We start from the raw sequence: 19,063 nt of genomic DNA on the forward strand, positions 1-19,063 counted from the left end.
GCTGACGTTCAGGAACACCTGCGTTGTTTTTTCCTGTCCATCTTTTTGTTCGGTCCACTTTGTTTCTGAATTGGACACAACAACCTGACCTCGTCTCGGCTCTCAGTAACTACACCAACTTCCCATGTGGGTGAGTTACACTATTCTATTCTTCTTGCCGCCCAAAGTCTCCCTTTTTCCCTTTCTATCGCTCTTGCCTTCCCCCAAAGCGGCTCTTTCCTGCCAGTTGCCTTTCGCCCCACCTCCAATTATAGCCCGCCCGCTGCCTCGCGGCCAACTAACTTGACTCTCTTTTTACTCGCAGCGGATTCCTCTCGCCACCCGTTCTCCTATATCATGAGCTTGGATCGCTCTTCCGTTGAGCTACTGCCCGAATCTTACGGTTCAGTCGACTCGGCCGAGACCGAGGACCCCTACGGTGAATACAGCCGCGCTTTCGGCTATTCCGATTCAATCGATTCCCTCGACGATCAGTCTTTTGTTGACGACGCTGAGAGTGCCGACGACGACGTCGATTCTTTGACGTACGGCGCTGATTCTTCTCCTTCCTCCAACACCCAATCACCCTCTCCTTCCATGGGCTCCATGTCCTCCGAGGTGGCTGCCTTGGACCTGCCCGCGCCTTTTCGTCACATTCTCGGCCGCCAGCCTGATTCCGCCCCGGACCTATCCGATATTTTTGGCTGGGACATGGGCGAGGATAGCATAGAGGAGCAACTCATGAGCGAGATGGGGGCTGGGCTCCGGAGTCAGAACCCCCATATACGACGCCTCCCTGTTCTCGAGCCGCCGCGACAGGACGATGCACTCGTCCAAGGATTCGACCAAATGCGTCGCTTGCTTCGCGGCGAACTAGAAGAACACCAGCTGGGAGCTCAAAGTCGCGGCCGGCATCGCCCCAACTCTGAACCCAGTCTCTTTGTCTCCGACGACGACAACGATTCACTCGATGACGTCCTCGTCGACATGGAAATCCTCACCGATAACGCACACCAGTCGCGTCACCCCTCGGCCCAAGGTCCGCGACTCCCTCGAAGTTCCGGGGCCTCCGAAGTCATCGACCTCACCAACGAGCCCGACAGCCCTGTACAAACCCACCGGCGGCCTCCGCCACAGAACCCTCGCCGCCAAAACTCCCAGGCATCAAGGGGCCCGCCGCCTGCTTTCTCCCGGAGCGACAGCAGTATCTTGGGCGGCTCCAATGTCATTGACCTTACCGACGACAGCCCCAATCCCGCTCGATCCAATGGTCCTCATCCCGACCGCGATCCCGATCTCATCTTCGTAGATCAGCGGCCCGCCCCGGGCCCTCGACTTCCACCACCACCGCCGCCAGCATCTCGTCTCCCGCCGCCGCCGCGACATCCTCACACCGGCCGCCATCGGAGCGGAAACGGACCCAGGAACTTGTGGGCTGGCTTGCGTCGCGACTTTGCCAACCACATTTCGCTCTTCGGCCTGCTGCGCCAAGCCCAGGATGAAGAAGACTTTGCCGGCATGATGGGCGCACAGGCCTTCAACCCTGTCGGGGAAATCAACCTGCAGTACAACCATGGCACCTTTGACCAGCGGCCTCCCTCCCCCAAACCTGCCCACGAGGTGCCACCGGCCGCTCGCCCCGGATTCACCAGGGACGTCAAGGAGGACGACGCCGTCGTCTGTCCTGCCTGTGGCGAGGAGCTTGCCTACGAACCTCCCGATTGCCAGGAATCTCAACCGTCCCAGTCGCGTCCCTCTCGAGCTACCAAAACGGGCAGGAAACGCGCCCGTGGCGAGCATCACTTCTGGGCGCTCAAGGAATGCGGTCACGTGAGTACACCCATGATCATATCCTTTGATTATTGTTATTGTGCCTGGTATCATGAACTAACTGGGGATCGATAGGTGTACTGTGCCGACTGCTTCGAACACCGCAGACCCACCACCAAGCGACGCATCACCGGATTCCGAAACGATAAGGACGCGAAGCCTATTTGTGCAGTGGATGGGTGTGATGCAGCTGTGGCCAACAAAGCCAGCTGGGTTGGCATCTACTTGTAGAGACTGCCAGGAACTATTGAACCCGTTATCAGTGAATGGACTAGGGATCTGATTAGGCTATATGAAGGCGTCGAAATCGCCGAAGAAGAAGGCTTCGCTGTCTGAATATGGCGACCGCTTGCGCCGGGCGGATGACGTCTCGGGAAGGGGAAGAGGGAATGGAATGGAATGGTCGAGGCATAATGATTCATCTGTCTCTGCATTGCAAGGCGTTTGGGGCGTTGGCCGGTCACCACTACGGAACGGAACGCATGGGAGCTAGCATCGGGGTTGTGCGCGTCGCATGATTACCCCCGGCCTCTCGGTTTTCTGTTTTGAGGTCTGGTGTTGGACTTGGTTTTGATCCCTGTTTAGGCCTCGGTTTTTATACTCTTTTATGTCCCCCGAATACCAGTGAAGAATTGAGTGCTTGTCGCCCATCATATGAAGCACGCACTTTTCATCTTGGTGTCTTTACTTTCCAACTGGCTAACTATCTTAAAAGGCATCCTGTTTTCGCACGGAACCGGTTTCGATCGCCAAAGACAAAACATACAGTAAGGGGTATCGTCATGCCCACGCAATGATTTTGGTTGGGCCCTCTTAATGAAATGCCATGGCCATTTCTGATATCCAACGCTATGCTATCTTTGATCATATGGTAAAAATCCTCCCAGTGCCATTATCCAAGCATCACTCGAATTCGGCCAGAAGTGGCCGAGAACTGACAGCAAGCGTGGCTGGTTAATAACCCAACGAGTGGCGCATCATTCGGCGCGGCTGTTGAATCAGAGGTACGTACGCGGGGATGGTCATTATGAGCTAGATCAAATCATCGTCCCAATCCTCGCTGAACAGGGCTCTCATGTCTTGCGAGGAGACCCAAGCGTCTTGAATGTCGCCTCCCCGTGTGTCGACTTGGCTCCGCTTCGTCGGTTGCGACGGCAGCTCTGAACTCGGCCGTATCAATGGACATGGCGGAACTTGGTTCTCCGTGTTTTCGTCATTGTGAGTGTCGTAGTCATCATCTTCGTCGTCGTCCCAGGACGCCTCTTGCATTGCGCGGAGATCTTCCGCGGCGAGAGATTGGCTGCGGGCCTCTGTAGCCGTCGCGATCGCCGCTGGGGTCCTCGTCGCCACTGTAGCTAGTTTTGGTATTGAACGCGTCGTCGCCGAGGATGACAAAGGCGGTGATGCTCGCTGGGACACCGGCGGTCGAGGTGGTGGCCCACGGTTAGCCATGACGGTGGAGGCCAATGGCTTTACAGGGGTTGTGGTTGGAGACTTGGTTGTGTTGTTTAGGTGATGCAAACGGTTAGCCATGACGGGAGCTGTGGTTGGAGACTTGGCGATCTTGTCTAGGGGGCGTGGGCGGTTGGCCAGGACGGGAGCTATGGTTGGAGACCTGGCTGTGTTGTTTAGGTGGTGCGAACGGTTGGCTATGACGGGAGCTCTGGCCGGAGACTTGGTTGAGTTATTTAGGTAGTGTGAACGGTTCCTAGCCGAGATACGGCTGGCATACTGGGACCGTCCTGGGAACATATTGGGACGGGGTGGTGCCATTGGAAAGACTGGCGTTGGCCTGGCGGCGGGCCTCGTCGGGGTCTCAATTTCCTCGACATCTTGAGTGGAAAGGACGCAGTCCTGGGTGCAGAAGAACGGCATCATGTCGTAATTCTCTGCCTCGACGACGGTAGGTTGAAACGCGCGGGCTGAAGGGCCCGTGTCTCTGGTGTCCCGATATATAGGGGACGCGTTCTTCGGCGGCTTGTCTCTGTCCGGTTTGGACACCGGCGCCTCGGGCTCGCTGAAGCCGGAATCGTCGTGCTCTTCGAAGAGTTCGCGCTGGAGCTGCGTGCCGGACGGGAAGAGGGCTTCGATGTCGGCGAGGTCAAGCGCAGGGTCCGGCTGGCACCTGGCGTCGTCGTCGGCTAAAGGACCGGACACTTCCGCTTCTTCGAAAATAGGTGGTAGACGCGATTTTTTCCGTGACGGTGACCTTGAATGCAGGCTAACGGTTTGTCTCTGCTTCGGCGAGAACTGTTTCGGCGACGATATCCGCGGCGACGAATTCCTCCGTGACGGTGACCTTGACTGCAAACTAATGGTTTGTCTCTGTTTCGGCGGTAACTCTTTCGGCGGCAGCTCTTTCGGCGACGACATCCGCAGCGACGAACTTCTCGGCGACGAACTTCTGGGCGACGAACTCCTCGGCGGCGAATACCTCGGCAGCGAACTACTCGGCGACGGATTCCTCGGGAATATCTGCTTCGGCGACAACTTCTTTGATGTGACTGCTGGTATCCGTACCGGACTCGTTTTAGGGATAGCCGGTGGGGTGCTGCTCCGCGTGAGTGTACTACTTCCGCCCTCTGAAGCCTGAGGTGTACTTGTGGCGGTAGGTAATTGCGGCCGAGGGGATGGCGTGCGCTCTGTTGGCCGAGATTCGATCTTGACTCGCTTTCGCACGGGGTTCAACGCCACCGGGGATGGTAATGATGGCAGGTCACCTTCTCCCTCAGGTTCCTTGCATATGGTGACTTCCTCGCATTCTCTGACCTCTGCGTCTTCTTTGACCCTTCTCTTCCCAGCTGCATTACCATTAAAGAACCCCGCCAGAGTCGGCTGGCTTGGTCTCGGAGGTGCTATCGGCACGCCGGCCTTGCGCTTGGCTTCCCGTTCTGCATCCTCCCTCGCCCTCTTTTTCTCGCGCAGGATCTTGGCTTTTCTCTGTTGCCTCTCCCTGTCCCTCTCTTCCTTCTCTCGTTGGTCCTTCTCCCTGAGATCGCGTCGAATCTCCTCTTGAAGCCTCCGCTCTCGCGCGCGTTGCTCTGCTCTGGACAGGCGAGGTCCCCGGGTTCGTTCGAGAAAGGCCTTCCGCGCCTGTTTCGTCGTCATGGGCCGCCGCAGTTCCGGGGGTGGAGGAGCGTCTCCCATGTGCCCTGGTTTACTGGGCACGATGGTGAACTTTCGCTGTCCTGGGGCCATGGTTTGGGTCGCGTCGCTTCATTCCTAGGGTAGCGTGGGACGAGACCTAAGCTAGAGAGTGACAGCAATAGAACGTCCAAAAAGTTATAAGAATGAATGAAAGCCATTTACAAGACCACAACTGATATCAGGCCGGTAGAAGGCGCACAGTTGGTTGCCAAACTGTAGTGTTGGGAGGACGACCGGGACTGGTGGAGCAGCGGGCAACAAAGGGACGCGAAGGCCCCGCGCAGTCACATGATGTCAGTCAGCTTGAGTCCCAGCCACGCGGGGTTAACCAGCCACAGGGTCTAACCAGCCACAAATCGCGGGGTCGGTCGAGTGTGCAAGAAAACAAAAAATAAGAAGGGGAAAAAATAAAAATAAAAAAGTGTGGAGCGGTATCTAGCCCGTGATTGCGACAACCCAACCCATTGGAGGTCGACTTGGTGCAAAACGATTCTCTGGCACCTACCTCTCTTCAGCAGTCAATCTTTATTTCGCTCCTCTTCGATCCTGACATCATGTCAAAGCGCACGGCGGAAACGGAAAAGGGCGACGGCCCTCTGAAGGCTGGCGACCGGCCAGAGAAGATGGACATTGACGACAACGAGATGGGCGAGTTTGAGGACGAGTTTGAAGACGAGTTTGAGAGCGAGGACGAAATCATCGAAGCCGGTGTTGATGGTCGACCAGACGCCGAGAGGGAAGCAGAGGAGAGAGCAGGTGGGTAGACTTTTTCTTTTCTTTCTTTTACATCTTCCCTTTTCCTTCGGTTGGCCGGCCTTAATCTAACGATAGACTCGTCTCTTTGCAGCTGGTGCCATGGACGTCGACCAAGGGACTTTCATCGTCGGGAGAAGCAAATTAGAGCCTGGCCAGACTCTGGCGCCCGACCTGAGCACGTACCAGATGCTCCACAGCCTTAACACGCCGTGGCCGTGTCTCTCCTTTGACATTTTGCGTGATAACCTCGGCGACAATCGCAATGTCTATCCCGCCACCATGTACACGGTCACGGGAACGCAGGCCGATGCGACGCGGAGCGACGAGAACCAGTTGATGATCATGAAGTTCAGCGGCCTGAGTCGGATGGAACGTCCCGACCACGATGACGACGACGACGACGATGACGACGATGACGAGGACTCGGATCCCATTCTCGAATCCAAGTCGATCCCCCTCGGGTCGACGACGAACCGCATCCGCGCGCACCAGATCCCTTCACAGGACCCAGCCAGGCCGCCGACAACGCTGACGGCGACCATGACCGAGTCGACCAACGTCCTCATCCACGACATCACGCCGCACCTCGCGACGTTTGACAACCCGGGCAACACGGTGAGCGCGCAGCAGAACAAGCCGGTGTGCACGATACGGGCGCACAAGTCGGAGGGCTACGGCATCGACTGGTCGCCGCTGATCCCCGGCGGCAAGCTCCTGACGGGCGACAACGACGGGCTCATGTACGTGACGACGCGGACGGACGGCGGCGGGTTCGTGACGGACACGCGGGCGTTCCAGGGCCACACGAGCAGCGTGGAGGACATCCAGTGGAGCCCGTCGGAGCAGTCCGTGTTCGCGTCGGCGTCGAGCGACGGCACCGTGCGCATCTGGGACGTCCGGAGCAAGAGCCGCAAGCCGGCGCTGACGGTGCAGGTCAGCAAGACGGACGTCAACGTGCTCTCGTGGTCGCGGCAGACCACGCACCTGCTCGCGTCGGGCGACGACGACGGCGTGCTGGCCGTGTGGGACCTGCGGCAGTGGAAGGGCGCCGCGGGCCACAAGTCGTCGCCCATTGCCAGCTTCAGCTACCACCAGGAGCAGATTACGAGCGTCGAGTGGCACCCGACCGACGACAGCATCATCGCCGCGGCGGCGGGCGATCACACCGTGACGCTGTGGGATCTCGCGGTGGAGCTGGACGACGAGGAGAGCAAGGACACGGGTGGTGTCAAGGACGTGCCGCCGCAGCTCCTCTTTGTGCATTACCTGTCCAACGCCAAGGAGGTGCACTGGCACCCCCAGATCACGGGCAGTCTGGTGGCGACGGGAGACGAGTTTAGCATCTTCCGGACCATTAGTGTTTAATTTCAGTTTCGATGACGGAAGAAGAGAGAATTGAGGTGATGACTTGGACCACGCGGCAGAGGCACCTGTTGCTCGTACGTCCTTTTTTTAGTCGATAGGGCAACTCATGATTGATGATTGGGATGGAATAGACTGCAAAGGCTGCAAAGATTTCTTGCCAATGTTTCTGCTGAATCGGACGGGCTGTCATTCGAATCACCAAACCGAAGCCTCTCAGCTATGCATTAGCACAACCGCCTGGATTGTACGAATTATGGTTGTCTACGATCCATCACATCATGCATGACACCCGTCACTCCAGGCAGCGTATGCGAGGCCTTCATAGAACTGGTGATTTAGTCTGCTGGAGCGAGGTGGGCTATGGTAAGAAAGCCGTTGACATGAAAGACGAGACAGCCTCAGGTACCCGGGGGGTTCACCGAGATTCAGGAACATCCAAGGGGGGTGCAACGACCTCATGCGGTCATGCGGGGGAGGGAGGGGTAAAACTTACAGTGTCAATTCAATTTCTCGTCACTGTACATTCCGTATCACGTGTCGAGGTAATTAACCTCTCTCCCCTCCTTTGTCTCTCACATACCCTCTGAACTTCCATCAATGGCCAGCCAACTCAGAGAATCCCACAATCGACATGTCAATACAGTCACGGGACGCCACGACGCGTCTTGGCTCATTCCTCTGTCCTGGCGAGGGTCGGGTCTAGAGACTGACATCGCCTACTTAGACAACTTCACTGACAGGACATCTCTATATGCTCTTCATAGGCCCGGTCACCGAACCCAGATCACCTCGATTATCCCCGCCCGAGAGATTACGAATACTGCCGGCTACCTTTCAACATCTCACCACGTTCCGTTCTCTGAGCCATCACATTTCCATCATCGCGAGACCGGGTGGCCATCACGTATTGGATCCAACATCAGGCCTGGGCCAGCGACTGCACCAGTTCAATGTTTCCGTGCCGCCAATTGACCCTCGCGCATGCCTATACTGCCCCTCACAATTACAACCAGTTTCCCTGGCTGGTGCCAACTTGTCGCCTGCTGTGAAACAAACTACTAGGCCGTAGGCCTTGGTGTCCCTGGCCATGTTCGGAGTGTCTCCATTTGCTTGATGGGAGACCTTGTGGGTTCCTCTCGTCCGTACTTGACCTGTTGCCTAGTGAACGAAGTGAGCGGTATGCTTTGTTGTCGTATATCATCGCAGTGTCGAGCACTCTTGTAAGCTGTCTGGGCCAGCGATACAATGGACGGCGCCTCCTTGCATGGCGTCCGGAGAATGGGCGAGATGGGCGATCCACCACGGTATCGAGGCTGCAGGCAGTGAAGCCTGTACCTATGTTTGGCTGGATCGCAAACGATACGCTAGTATCATGGCTGAAAAACTGGGTTCGTTGCATGGAAGAAGTCCTGGGCCGCGAAGCCCGGTGCGCCGCCAGAGCACTGCCTGCAGGGCGGGAGAATGCCAGAGGGAGGATGCCAGAGGGAGGAAAAGCCCGACGAGTGCCAGAAGGGAAGCCTGTTGGCGGCAGGCAGAAGTATAGGCGTTCTATCAAGCGCCTTGTGCGGGCTTCTCTCCAGGCGGGGTGATCCTCCATCGAAAGGTGCTATGTGGTCGACAAAGGGTCCTGGAACTACTTATATCGATTCAGCAGCCTGACTGCTTTACCACCTAGTGAAAGCAAACGTTGGCCAAGAACCAACAGATCAGGACCAGACATGGATATCCAGCTTCGCTTTGGGATCTGCACGTCAAATACCGCTGCCAGGAATGGAAACAGGAGGGGAAGGGGAAGCCAAGGAAAACGAGGGGGAATCAGGGGAAGGAACAGGGTGAGAGGAATAAGGGTCGTCGTCCAAACCGCCACATCTGCCGACCGCTACCCAACGTATGTAAGTAAACATGCACGTACGGCCTTTCTTGCTTCTACCGGTTGCACATCGTACCATAGAGCAGATTGCGTGTGCTTGTGGATGGACAGCGGCGCTGGGAGCCAAACATATGTAGCTGCTTGGCATGTCGTGCTCTTGAACAACCTGAGTGATATCACCACAATCCCAGACATATCCCAATGGCAGACGTGACGGCGATTGCTTCCCTGATCTAGGACGATCACCTGGAGTAAAGGCATGCAAAGAGAAAGAACAACAAAAAGAAATGAAAAACGCTTTGATAGGTATTCGCTGCACAATGCTCCAAGGGCGATCAATCCTCTCATACTCCTTCTGATGTTCAACGCCGCTCGCCATGCTTGGGGTGTATGACAAGATAAGAAAATGATAAAAGTCCGTCCAGTGATGCCATTCAAACGCCACGTAGTCCGAACATGGATGGCCTCGTCGCTTTCCATCACTTCCTAGGCGTCCTCTCTCACATTAGCCGCATTTTGTTTTCGCAGAACCAGTCGCTCCCGCCCGGTCATCCGCTTCCGTCTCGTGCCCCTTGTGCCGCGCACCTGGCACGCGGAGGCCCGTCTCTCCTTCATCGCTCGCGTGGTCCACCGTTAGCCGGCTGATGGTCGAGTAAAGCCGGGCCCGATCCAGCGTCGTCGCTAGGTTGCAACTTGTCTTCGGCCTCCTCCCCGCTTACATGCGAATTTCGTGCTCGCCTGGAAGTCCCGGACGCCTCGCTCTCCCCTGCATCCCCCGCGCCAAGGCTCCCATGGATTAAGCTCCTCCTCTTGTTGGCCCCAAACGTGGGCTTGGTCGGACTCAGAGTTGCACCTGTTTTGACACTCAACCTTTACATGTTAGCATGAGCATGTCATGTCGACACCGAGAACTCGCCGGCCCTGAGAAAAAAAAAAAAAAAAAAACTGACCTAGTCCACCTAAGCCTCGCCACCGGTTGATGTTCCAGAAAGACTGGGTCCCACCGCCCGAGTCCTCGTCCCCTGGTTCATCCGCCGACTGGAGCGAGAAACTCGGTGTGGGCAGCCGTTGGGCGGGCCCATTGCTTACGCGTCGCGCCTGCGTCGTGGGAGGGCTGCCAACTGCGCTGGGCGCAGGGCTCGACTGTTGCGGGTCAATTGGCCGCGACCGAGAGGGGGCCGCATAAGGCAGCTTTCGCGCTTCCGACGCGGCGCCCTGTGCGTTCGCATTCAGCGTGGCCGACAGATGGGCGGCATGCGGCTTGCTTGGTGACGGGGACCGCTCTCTATGCACCGAAGCACCGCCGATCAGGCTGTTGCGGTTACTGTTGGCGCCCACGCCATGGCGCCACGAGTTGACGCGGTCCGAGCTCGTCTGCGGCGTCCCAGGGGCGACGGAACCCGGCTGGGATGCACCCATTTGAAACTGGGAGAGGGAAGTCCGCCGGGAGCGTGGGTGGCTGCTGGCGCTATTCCGGGTGATGATGCTACCGCTCCGCCCGATAGTGCCGCTGCCTGTACTGATGAGCTTCCGAGAGAAGCTCGAGCCGGTTTCCCAGCTTTCGTGGCGGCGCTTAGCGTGGGCGCAGTCCTGGCGGAAGACCTTGATGGAGCCCGACCGGTCGGCCGTGACCAGGATGTTGCCGTTGGGATGCTTGCACTTTTCGAGGTACTGGGGCGGCAGAGGGGCGTCCGGTTCTTTGTCCTGCGCGCTCTGCTCCGGTGGCGGCGGTTGCTGTTGCTGTTGCGGCTGCTGCTGCTGCTGCTGCGTACTGTCGGATAGCGCCGTTTGGCTCTGGGCCACTGCCTGGGCCAGGGTTTCCTCGAGACTCATGAGCTTCACCGGTGGCGGGTTGCACAGGTCATAGATCGGGTCTTTAGAGGCACTCAAGAGCTGGCGCGACTTGGTCGGGGCGAAAACGGCGGCGGTGACCGAGTCGGAATGCGCATTAAAGTATTCGCACGGAATCTTCTCCAGGTCGGGCGTGTTCACGGACCAGACAAAGACCTTCTTGTCCTCGCTGCCGCAAACGATAAAACGAGCGTCGTCGCTGAATCTGGCATGGACTTGGCTACTAATGTTCTCGTGGCCTTTCATCTTCATCTCGAAGCCTTTCCTGGACAGGTTATACATGCGGATGCGGGAGTCGTTGGAGGTAATGAGGACCTTGACATCGGCCCCGGGACCATCTCGGGGGATGATGGCCGTCTTGATACCGGTAATCTTGCTTCCCTTGGCATTTTTCCCTCGAGAGGAGCGGACAACCATCTGGGTCTGGAGAACGAGTCCTTCCGTGTCGTAGAAGAGACAAGTGCCGTTGAGCACGCCGCCGATGGACGTCTTGCCGTCGGGGGAGAAGCCGACGGCGGTGATGATGTGGGGGAGCTCGACCGAGTAGGCGACGTCCTTGTCTGGGATGCTCCATAGGCGCAAGACGGAATCGATGCAGCCGGCGAGGAAGAAGCGGTCGTCGGTTGGGTGGAAGGCGATGGAGGTGACGTAGTCAGCGTGCTTAAAAGTGCAAAGACACTCCTGCTGGGTGACGTGCCATAGGCGGACCGTCTTGTCCATGGACGAGGAAAGGAGGAAGTTGTTCTTGCTCCAGCTAAGAGCGAGGACTTCGCCAGTGTGGCTATCCCACTCGCGGACGGGCTGGGCGTGGAAGACGGGGGCACTCAGGCGCTCATCGGACGTGCCGCTAGCAGCGGCCTCTTCCTCTTCGTGCTGATGGCGTTCCTGCGGGGTCGAGATGACGGCCCAAACGCGCACGATGCCATCCTTGCCAGCGGCGGCCAGATACCTGCCGTCGTTGCTGAACTCGGCGGCCCAGATTGAACCGTCGCTGTATGGCGGCTCTCTTCCCGAGGGACCATCCTCGGCGCGTGCTTTCCCCTTGTCGTCGAGTTCCCCCGGCGGCGGTCGTGGTACGAGCAGTTCCTGGGCGAGGAACATGCGGTTGAACTCGCGGATCCTCTTGTGGTGGGCGCGTGTCCTAATGTAGCGCGGGGGTTCTTTGTGATGTGGAATGAAGCCGCCCGCGCCTACGGCGGAAGAGAAAACGCGGGCGTCGGTACCGTCCGGTCTAGAGCCACCCAAGTCGGCAAGGTCGTCGGCCAGGTCGTCCTCCTTTTTTCGACCACGCATGTTGAGGCGACTCAGGAAAGATACCCCTTTCCTAGCAAGGGGGCCATATGATTAGCTTGTGGAATGGAAAAGGCGGGCCATGCGTTTTAGTGTCGCATGCGACATACTTCTTGTCCCGCAGAGGGTCTGCCGGACTGACGGCGGCATTCTTCGCCGAGTTTTCGGAGACGAGTTGCGGACGAGGGTCGGGGGACGGGCTATCGGGACGACCGGGATACCGAAGACGAGGGGACGATGCGTGCTCGGTGTTGGATCGTAAAAGTATTTGCTACGGCATGGAAGAGCGACAGTTTAGCAAAATACGAAGCAGGTAGCTATCCCCCAACGGATTGCGGCACGGGAGGCCAAGAGGCAGGGCGGGGGCAACAGACCTGGGATAGGGGGTCAATGTTCGCTGCGGCGGCGGAAGGGGATGCTTTGACTGGAGTGACATCGTGGGAGGCGGCGGCCTCTCTGGAGAGGGGTCGAGTCGATTTGAGAATGGGTATCGGTTTATGGGCGGGCGAAGAGGCGGTGACCGAGGCGGGTAGGTGTTCGGTATCTGCGATTCAAGAAAGGCCGGGTCAGTCGGGAGGGAAGCGAGTGCTTTTTTCATTTTATTGAGGCACGCCAGTGGGATCCAGCAATGCAAGGCGCAGCCTCTGATCCCTGATTTGCTGGAAGCACTTTGGGGTCGGGCTGGTGTCTCACGTACCTTGTTCGACAGAGACTGGGTCGGTGTTGGGGTCGATAGAACCGTGACGAGTGGATGGCGGTGGCTGACGTTGGAAAGGAGTGGATGGTTCCGCAAGGGAGGCCCGAGGATGGCGTTCAGGGTGACGACGACTGTCCGAATTGGAAACGGAGGCCGCCATGATCCATATTATGTGCAGGCGATCGAGGCAATGCGAGAATCCAAAGACGTAGGGGTGAACTGGATGAGGTCGGGGGGCTGTGCTAGACGAAGGTTGACTGGTGCCCAATTGAGTGACCGAGAAGACGAGATGGGGAGACAATTGCCCGCGGGAAACACCAGGGAGGTCAAACCAATGTTCTAGAAGACGGGATAGAATTTTTTTCCTGGTGTTTTTTGACGATGAGCTGAAATGCAGGCAGCAGGGATACGGCGCACGTCATTAGGGGTTAGCTTAGCACATGCGATCGGATCTGATCACATGGTCTCTGCCCGCCTAAAAACAGGGTCTTGCTCGCTTCGTCCGTGCCTTGCCGGGTGCGGTATCGCTTTCGATTTGCTGTCCGAGGCCAAACCGCTGTGTGTGGATCAATTCCCAGGTGAAGAGGAGAGTGCGAGAATGAGCGAGGTCCGAGTCACGAACGAAACGCGTGGATAGGACTTTACGCGTATGCGTATTACTTGACCTGGAATAGGAAGGGAGCGTAAGAATGGGATGATTATTGTTTATATTACCGACGTCATAATGGTGCTGCAATGGAAGATGAAAGAGGTTGTGGTGAGGTGGGAAGAGAAATAGGTTGGCATCATGACATTGGGGACGGACCTTCTTTGGAATAGCGGCAGGGAGAGCTTTCCCTAAAGGGCAAGTACGGTTTTGTCGAGTGGGTACTTATCTTATCATGCTATCTAATCAATCCCGACTTACCTAAGGTATGATTAGTCACCATTATGGTTTCGTCTCCCCGCCGCCTAGCCCCCGCCATAAACCATAAACCAGCTGCGTCATCCAAGCCCAACAACCTTATTTGACCTCTTACGAATATTATATATACTACTTCGTAGTATCCCAATCGTCGGATAGCCTTGTTCATATTGCAAACACCTAGCCACCTTCCACTCCGCCTACCTGGACAAGTAGCTACACAACGCTTACTCGGTCATCATGAAGCTCACACCAACAAAACCGTCCCAATATATCGGCGAAGATGCCGTGACATTGACCGCAGAGGACGCCGAAGACATGGTAAGCCGCCACCGACCCTTTGCCTCCAAAACTGCCCCTCGTCAGACTCTAACCATTGGAACCACAGTGGCATGCCTATAACCTCATCGCACCCGGAGACCTCGTCATGGCCCATGCGGTCCGAAAAGTCACCAAGGAAACGAACACGGGAAGCACCCAGTCAGAACGCGTACACACCATCCTAGCCATCGCGGTCAAGTCGACCTTTTTCGACCCGCTAGTCGGCCAGCTACAAGTCAGCGGCATCGTCAAGTCGGAAAACCCCTTTGTCAGCCTCGGGCAGCACCACACCCTCGACCTCGAGACCGGCCGCCCGTTCACCCTCAGCAAGCCGAACGGCTGGGACTCGGTCGCGCGCGACACCCTCTCCGAAGGCCTGTCGGACGACAAGGGCGGGGCCATGGCGGCGGTGGTGATGCAGGAGGGCATCGCCAACATCTGCCTCATCACGCAGTTCCGCACCGTCCTCAAGCAGCGCGTCGAGTCGGCCATCCCCAAGAAGCGGTCCGCCGCCGCCGACACGGCCGGCGGCATCCGTCGCTTCTACGCCAAGACGCTGTCCACGCTCCTCCGCACCGTCAACTTTGACCAGCCGCGGCCCTTGCTCCTCGCCAGCCCCGGGTTCGTCGCCGCCGACTTTCGCACCTACATCGCCGACGAGGGCCGCGACCGCTCCGACAAGAAGCTGTCGGCGCTCGCCAAGGACGCCATCGTCGTCCACACCCACTCGGGCCACGTCCACAGTCTGAACGAGGTCCTCAAGAGCCCCGAGATGGGATCCAAGCTCAAGGACTTCAAGTTCGCCAAGGAGACGCGTCTCATGGATACCTTTTTCAGCAGACTGCGGCTAGAAGACGGCCGGGCCTGGTACGGCTCGTCGGCGGTGACGAAAGCCGTGGAGGAGGGCGCCATCGGTCCCGGGGGTGGCATCCTCATGATGAACAACTCGCTCTTCCGCAGCTCCGACGTGGCCACGCGGAAGAGGTACGTTGCCTTGGTGGACAAGGTGAGAGCGGACGGCGGGGAGGTTCGCATCCTGAGTAGCGATCATGAGAGCGGCCAAAGGCTCGACATGCTCGGAAGCATTGCGGCCATATTATCCTATCCCATATATGACCTGGACGAGGATGACGAGGACGACGATGAGGAGGGGGGACCAAGCAAGGATGACGGAGAGCTGGTCGTATGAATTCAGCGATTTGTTTTTATTCAGTGTATATACGGTTTTCTTTTTGGTCTTTTTTTTCTTCTGCGTTGCGATGATGCCCTTAGTGTGAGATACCCAGTTGGAAACAAAAGTTGGTCCAATAAATGAAATACTTGCGACTTCACCTGTTACCGTGTTGGTCTTTTCCTTGCGACAGCTCAAAGCAATGCATCTCGGTTGTCATATACCGAGTCTTGGATTGTATGACTGATTTCGGTCCTTACCTAAGCCCACGTGAATACAGGAGCCCCTCTTATGACGCCATGTACGATCCCCGCACCATCACCAGATCACCACCTCGACAGCTGCTTCGGGCATCGTATACGAGACACCTCATCGTCGCCTCAACACTATCTTCCATCTTCTGGTGTCAATATTTTAACGAGGAAGAATGTCGGCTCTCACTCTTCAGTCCAAGTTGAAAATCAACAATGGCCTGGAGATTCCCATTCTCGGGTTCGGTGTAGGTCCTTCATTCACATCTCGCATCGTGTGGAGATTCATTGAGGACTGACAATTGACCATCCTGTAGCTTTGGAAGACGTGAGTTCCCTCGATGCATCGAGAACCTATCAGCTCCATGTGGCGAAACGGCAATTGGTGGCTTGGATAGCTGACATGAGCCATGGTGATATTCAGTCCTCCCGAGCAAGCTGAGGAAGCTTGCACAGAGGCTCTGAACGCCGGCTACCGTCATGTATGACATCTTAACCCAACCTTTTACATCTGCCAACCCCACCCATCTTACTTACCCTGCTTGCACATGCACACTCACGCTCAAACAGCTCGACTCGGCCGCCGCATACAAAAACGAAGCCGGCGCCGGCGCCGCCATCCGCAAAGCGTCCCCCGGAATCCCCCGCTCGGAAATCTTCTTCACCTCCAAGGTACGCTACATCACCTACGACGACGCCAAGACGCAGGTGTCGCGCACCCTCCAAGAGACGGGACTGGACTACATCGACCTGATGCTCCTGCACTGCCCGTACGGGGGCTCGGCCAACCGCAAGGGCGCGTGGAAGGCGCTCGTTGAGGCGCAGGAGGCCGGGCTGGTGCGGTCCATCGGCGTCAGCAACTACGGCGTGCACCACCTCGACCAGCTCGAGACGCACATCCGCGAGCTCGAGGCCGAGCGCGGCGGCGCCGGCCGCGGGGGCCAGATCAACGTGGTGCAGTACGAGATCCACCCGTGGTGCCCGCGCGACGACATTGTCCAGTGGTGCCGCCAGCGGGATGTCGTCGTCGAGGCCTACAGCCCGCTCGTGCGGGGGGAGCGGTGGGGCGAGGAGCCGCTCAAAAAGCTGGCCGAGAAGCACGCCGTCACCGAGGCGCAGATCCTCCTGCGCTGGAGCCTGCAAAAGGGCTATGTGCCGCTGCCCAAGAGCGTCCACCCGGACCGCATCAAGAAGAACACCGACGTGTACGGGTTCGAGTTGTCCGAGGAGGACATGGCCTTGTTGACGACGACCAAATACAAGCCGGTTTGCTGGGACCCGACGGTGAGTCCGATGGATAACTGATGGGATCAGGGGGTTATATGTAGTAAATAAAGTGGAAGTAGAGTAATTCTAGTCATTTCAGCATGGCCACTCGCTTGAATGGCTACTTACCGTGGAGTCGTGGACATGTAATTCCTGTCCGTATATGCAGCTCAAACGCACCAGTCTACGTGATCATGAAGAACGCACTCGCCGTGTCGCATTTCGGGATACACGTTATAATCGCGGGTGAAAGGTGAAAGCCATGCCAGGTAAAAGCCATGCTATCTATAATGAGCCGAGGATGGAAGAATGGGGCCGTCAGACATCAAAAGAGCCGGCGACGAGAATGAGATTCTCCCGACTCGTCATCGGTTCGATCCGCCGGGTAGCGTTCGCAGCGGCATCCGACACATCTCGCACCATGCCCTTCACGACCTCCCGATACCGGCGCAAAAGGTCATCCGGATAGTCGGCGAGATCGGGTATCGTCCACTGGTCGTAGCAAGCGCCGTGGGTCTTGGAAGGGAAGTACGCCCCGTGCCGGCGTAGGAACAGATAGCAGAGATAGCAGAGGTACTTGGACGCCCCGACGCAGCGAGGGGCAAGCCAAGACCCAGCTCCCAGGGTCCGCGCCATGTCGTGGTGCACGGCCAGGTTCACCTCGGCGTGGACGTGCGTCGACGCAGCCCAGGGCTGGTACGCCACCTCGACGGGCCCGGCCTGGTACGGAGGCAGGAAGACAAGTTCCACGTTCTTGAAGAGGGACGGGTGAGAGAGAGGCAGGTCGGCGAGCGTCAGGGGGATGCGGTAGTATGCGGCGATCTTCTCCGTCTGCTGCAGGGTCTTGAAGCAGGCCTGGACCTGGGCGGTGGCTCTCACGCCTCGCAGCCGACGGAGGTAGTCGGCCGTGGACGGGAGGGTGCAGAAATCGTAGCAGGCGCGGATGAGCGCGCAGCGCCGCGCGTCTTCTCGTCCCGTATCGTCGTCGTCGGGGGGAGGATCTTCGAAGGATCGAAGGACGGACGCCAGGGAAGAAAGGTTCGCCTCGACCTCGGACCGCTGGCGGCGCTCGTTGCGGGCATAGAGGAATTCGGCGCGGTGGATGAGGTTGGAGAAATCGGCGTGCAGCGGTTTCTTGTGCGTCCGGGACAAGTAGGCCGGTTTCGTCCAGCGGGATGAGCGCAGGCGGTTCAGGAGGCGCTGGCGGTGATAGCGGGCTACCTGCGCGAAGAGGAGGTCAACCACGTCGTCTCGCGTAGCAAGGGTGAGGTCGGATAAGGCGTCGAAGAGGGAGCGAAGAAAAGACTGCGACGCGGAGTCGATGGCGTCTACCGAGGCGATGGTGATTCTCAGGGTCGGTGCGCCCGCCATGGGAGACGACGATGGCTCTTGGACCGTGGCGGCAGCGACGGACTGTGCGCCCTCCCCCGCTGCAGCGAGATACGAAATATCATCTGCCAACCTCTGCTCTTCCCCCGGGGAGAGGCGGGAGTTGTGCTGAGACGAGGGCGGGTGATTGGCGGTCCATTCACTCCAGTCGAAGATTTGGGAGTCGAGGGGGACGGCGTTGGTGAGCTTCTCCAGCTCGACGACTCGCTCGCGAAAAGTATTCTCGGTGGGATTTGTCCATATAGAAGACTCTGGAGATGCGGTACGGGTGGGAAGGGCATGTTGCTGGCAGGGCGACATGGTTCAATCGATGTTGGTACCTACGCGTGGAAAGGTCGTTGAGGGTTTGGTGGGCGGTGCTAAAAGCTGATTGTTACTATTTTTAGCGGTTGAAACAGTGGCCCCTGCCGACCGCCGTTAGGGCAGTCTGCAGGACGCACTGTATCAACTCGGCAAATTCTATGCCTAGACGCGAATCTCAGTAAACACCTAACCAGAGCCGTACATACCATACCAGTATATAAGTGCATACACAATAAAAATGTGAGGATATTCCGACTGGAGCAACAGAATTTTCCAACTGAAGCCCATGCATTGAGGTTTCTGTCAACTGCCAGGCAACGACAAGCGAGAAGCCTCGTTGGCTCAGTGGTAAAGCGCCTCACTAGTAATGAGGAGATCACTGGTTCGATTCCAGTACGAGGCAAAGCATTGTCCGGTTTCTATTTTTGTTTTTTACTTTGGGCGTCCTCTGCGGCAGCGTTTTTCGTGATAACCACAGAAACACTACGCTGTAAACCACTGGAGATGGCCCGTGCATAACTTCTGGATTAGTCATCAGTCATCCCCCTCGTCTTTTCCCTTCCTCAGCTCGGCATCGGCATCGCCCCAAGCAGCCGCCGTTCCTGTGGAGATCCACCTTTGAATCGGCCGAATGATATTGCCCCTGGATTGATAAGATAAGATGGTGAATCCA

At 57.5% G+C, this 19,063-nt stretch overlaps 7 protein-coding genes and 1 non-coding gene across 8 annotated transcripts; 5 read left to right on the forward strand and 3 right to left on the reverse strand.

The window, feature by feature from the left end:
* Positions 1-336: 336 nt before the first annotated feature.
* Positions 337-2,040, forward strand: ACRALDRAFT_2044199 (uncharacterized protein; the record flags this gene model as incomplete). Its single annotated transcript, XM_071021412.1, has 2 exons — positions 337-1,809; positions 1,885-2,040. The coding sequence occupies 2 exons, from the start codon at positions 337-339 to the stop codon at positions 2,038-2,040; spliced, it is 1,629 nt and encodes a 542-aa protein (XP_070871405.1).
* Positions 2,041-2,097: 57 nt separating this feature from the next.
* Positions 2,098-5,171, reverse strand: ACRALDRAFT_1094903 (uncharacterized protein; the record flags this gene model as incomplete). The annotated part of the gene is made up of 10 exons (XM_071019745.1): positions 4,315-5,171; positions 4,181-4,255; positions 4,036-4,120; positions 2,902-3,950; positions 2,777-2,841; positions 2,717-2,743; positions 2,542-2,621; positions 2,432-2,483; positions 2,290-2,372; positions 2,098-2,237 (listed from the first exon to the last, which is right to left on the reverse strand). The coding sequence occupies exons 1-10, from the start codon at positions 5,005-5,007 to the stop codon at positions 2,098-2,100; spliced, it is 2,349 nt and encodes a 782-aa protein (XP_070871406.1). The 5' UTR covers positions 5,008-5,171.
* Positions 5,172-5,384: 213 nt separating this feature from the next.
* On the forward strand, positions 5,385-7,299 carry ACRALDRAFT_1083162 (uncharacterized protein). The gene is made up of 2 exons (XM_071019408.1): positions 5,385-5,712; positions 5,804-7,299. The coding sequence occupies exons 1-2, from the start codon at positions 5,511-5,513 to the stop codon at positions 7,075-7,077; spliced, it is 1,476 nt and encodes a 491-aa protein (XP_070871407.1). The 5' UTR covers positions 5,385-5,510; the 3' UTR covers positions 7,078-7,299.
* Positions 7,300-9,628: 2,329 nt separating this feature from the next.
* On the reverse strand, positions 9,629-12,945 carry ACRALDRAFT_1065520 (uncharacterized protein; the record flags this gene model as incomplete). Its single annotated transcript, XM_071017173.1, has 5 exons — positions 9,629-9,800; positions 9,894-12,122; positions 12,199-12,359; positions 12,463-12,632; positions 12,786-12,945. 5 exons carry the CDS (start codon positions 12,943-12,945, stop codon positions 9,629-9,631), a joined length of 2,892 nt encoding a protein of 963 aa, XP_070871408.1.
* Positions 12,946-13,780: 835 nt separating this feature from the next.
* Positions 13,781-15,353, forward strand: ACRALDRAFT_1044466 (uncharacterized protein). The gene is made up of 2 exons (XM_071015355.1): positions 13,781-14,010; positions 14,078-15,353. The coding sequence occupies exons 1-2, from the start codon at positions 13,930-13,932 to the stop codon at positions 15,197-15,199; spliced, it is 1,203 nt and encodes a 400-aa protein (XP_070871409.1). The 5' UTR covers positions 13,781-13,929; the 3' UTR covers positions 15,200-15,353.
* Positions 15,354-15,513: 160 nt separating this feature from the next.
* On the forward strand, positions 15,514-17,003 carry ACRALDRAFT_1052225 (uncharacterized protein). Its single transcript, XM_071015723.1, has 4 exons — positions 15,514-15,680; positions 15,750-15,760; positions 15,857-15,914; positions 16,003-17,003. Exons 1-4 carry the CDS (start codon positions 15,609-15,611, stop codon positions 16,735-16,737), a joined length of 876 nt encoding a protein of 291 aa, XP_070871410.1. The 5' UTR covers positions 15,514-15,608; the 3' UTR covers positions 16,738-17,003.
* A 13-nt stretch (positions 17,004-17,016) lies between these two features.
* Positions 17,017-18,387, reverse strand: ACRALDRAFT_1083166 (uncharacterized protein; the record flags this gene model as incomplete). Its single annotated transcript, XM_071019409.1, has 1 exon — positions 17,017-18,387. One exon carries the CDS (start codon positions 18,385-18,387, stop codon positions 17,017-17,019), a length of 1,371 nt encoding a protein of 456 aa, XP_070871411.1.
* Positions 18,388-18,721: 334 nt separating this feature from the next.
* ACRALDRAFT_t263 lies at positions 18,722-18,793 on the forward strand. Its single transcript has one exon. It is a non-coding gene; the product is annotated as a tRNA-Thr (tRNA).
* The last annotated feature ends 270 nt before the right edge of the window (positions 18,794-19,063 follow it).

Source organism: Sodiomyces alcalophilus (assembly GCF_042370955.1).
Source record: "Sodiomyces alcalophilus JCM 7366 unplaced genomic scaffold ACRALscaffold_8, whole genome shotgun sequence".
In the NCBI taxonomy this organism is placed as follows: Eukaryota; Fungi; Ascomycota; class Sordariomycetes; order Glomerellales; family Plectosphaerellaceae; genus Sodiomyces; species Sodiomyces alcalophilus.

Coding starts and splice junctions, on each gene's coding strand:
- ACRALDRAFT_1083162 (XM_071019408.1), top strand. CDS start 5,511: ATGTCAAAGCGCACGGCGGAAACGGAAAAGGGCGACGGCCCTCTGAAG. Junction 5,713..5,803: donor GGAAGCAGAGGAGAGAGCAG/GTGGGTAGACTT, acceptor GTCTCTTTGCAG/CTGGTGCCATGGACGTCGAC.
- ACRALDRAFT_1044466 (XM_071015355.1), top strand. CDS start 13,930: ATGAAGCTCACACCAACAAAACCGTCCCAATATATCGGCGAAGATGCC. Junction 14,011..14,077: donor CAGAGGACGCCGAAGACATG/GTAAGCCGCCAC, acceptor TTGGAACCACAG/TGGCATGCCTATAACCTCAT.
- ACRALDRAFT_1052225 (XM_071015723.1), top strand. CDS start 15,609: ATGTCGGCTCTCACTCTTCAGTCCAAGTTGAAAATCAACAATGGCCTG. Junction 15,915..16,002: donor TGAACGCCGGCTACCGTCAT/GTATGACATCTT, acceptor ACGCTCAAACAG/CTCGACTCGGCCGCCGCATA.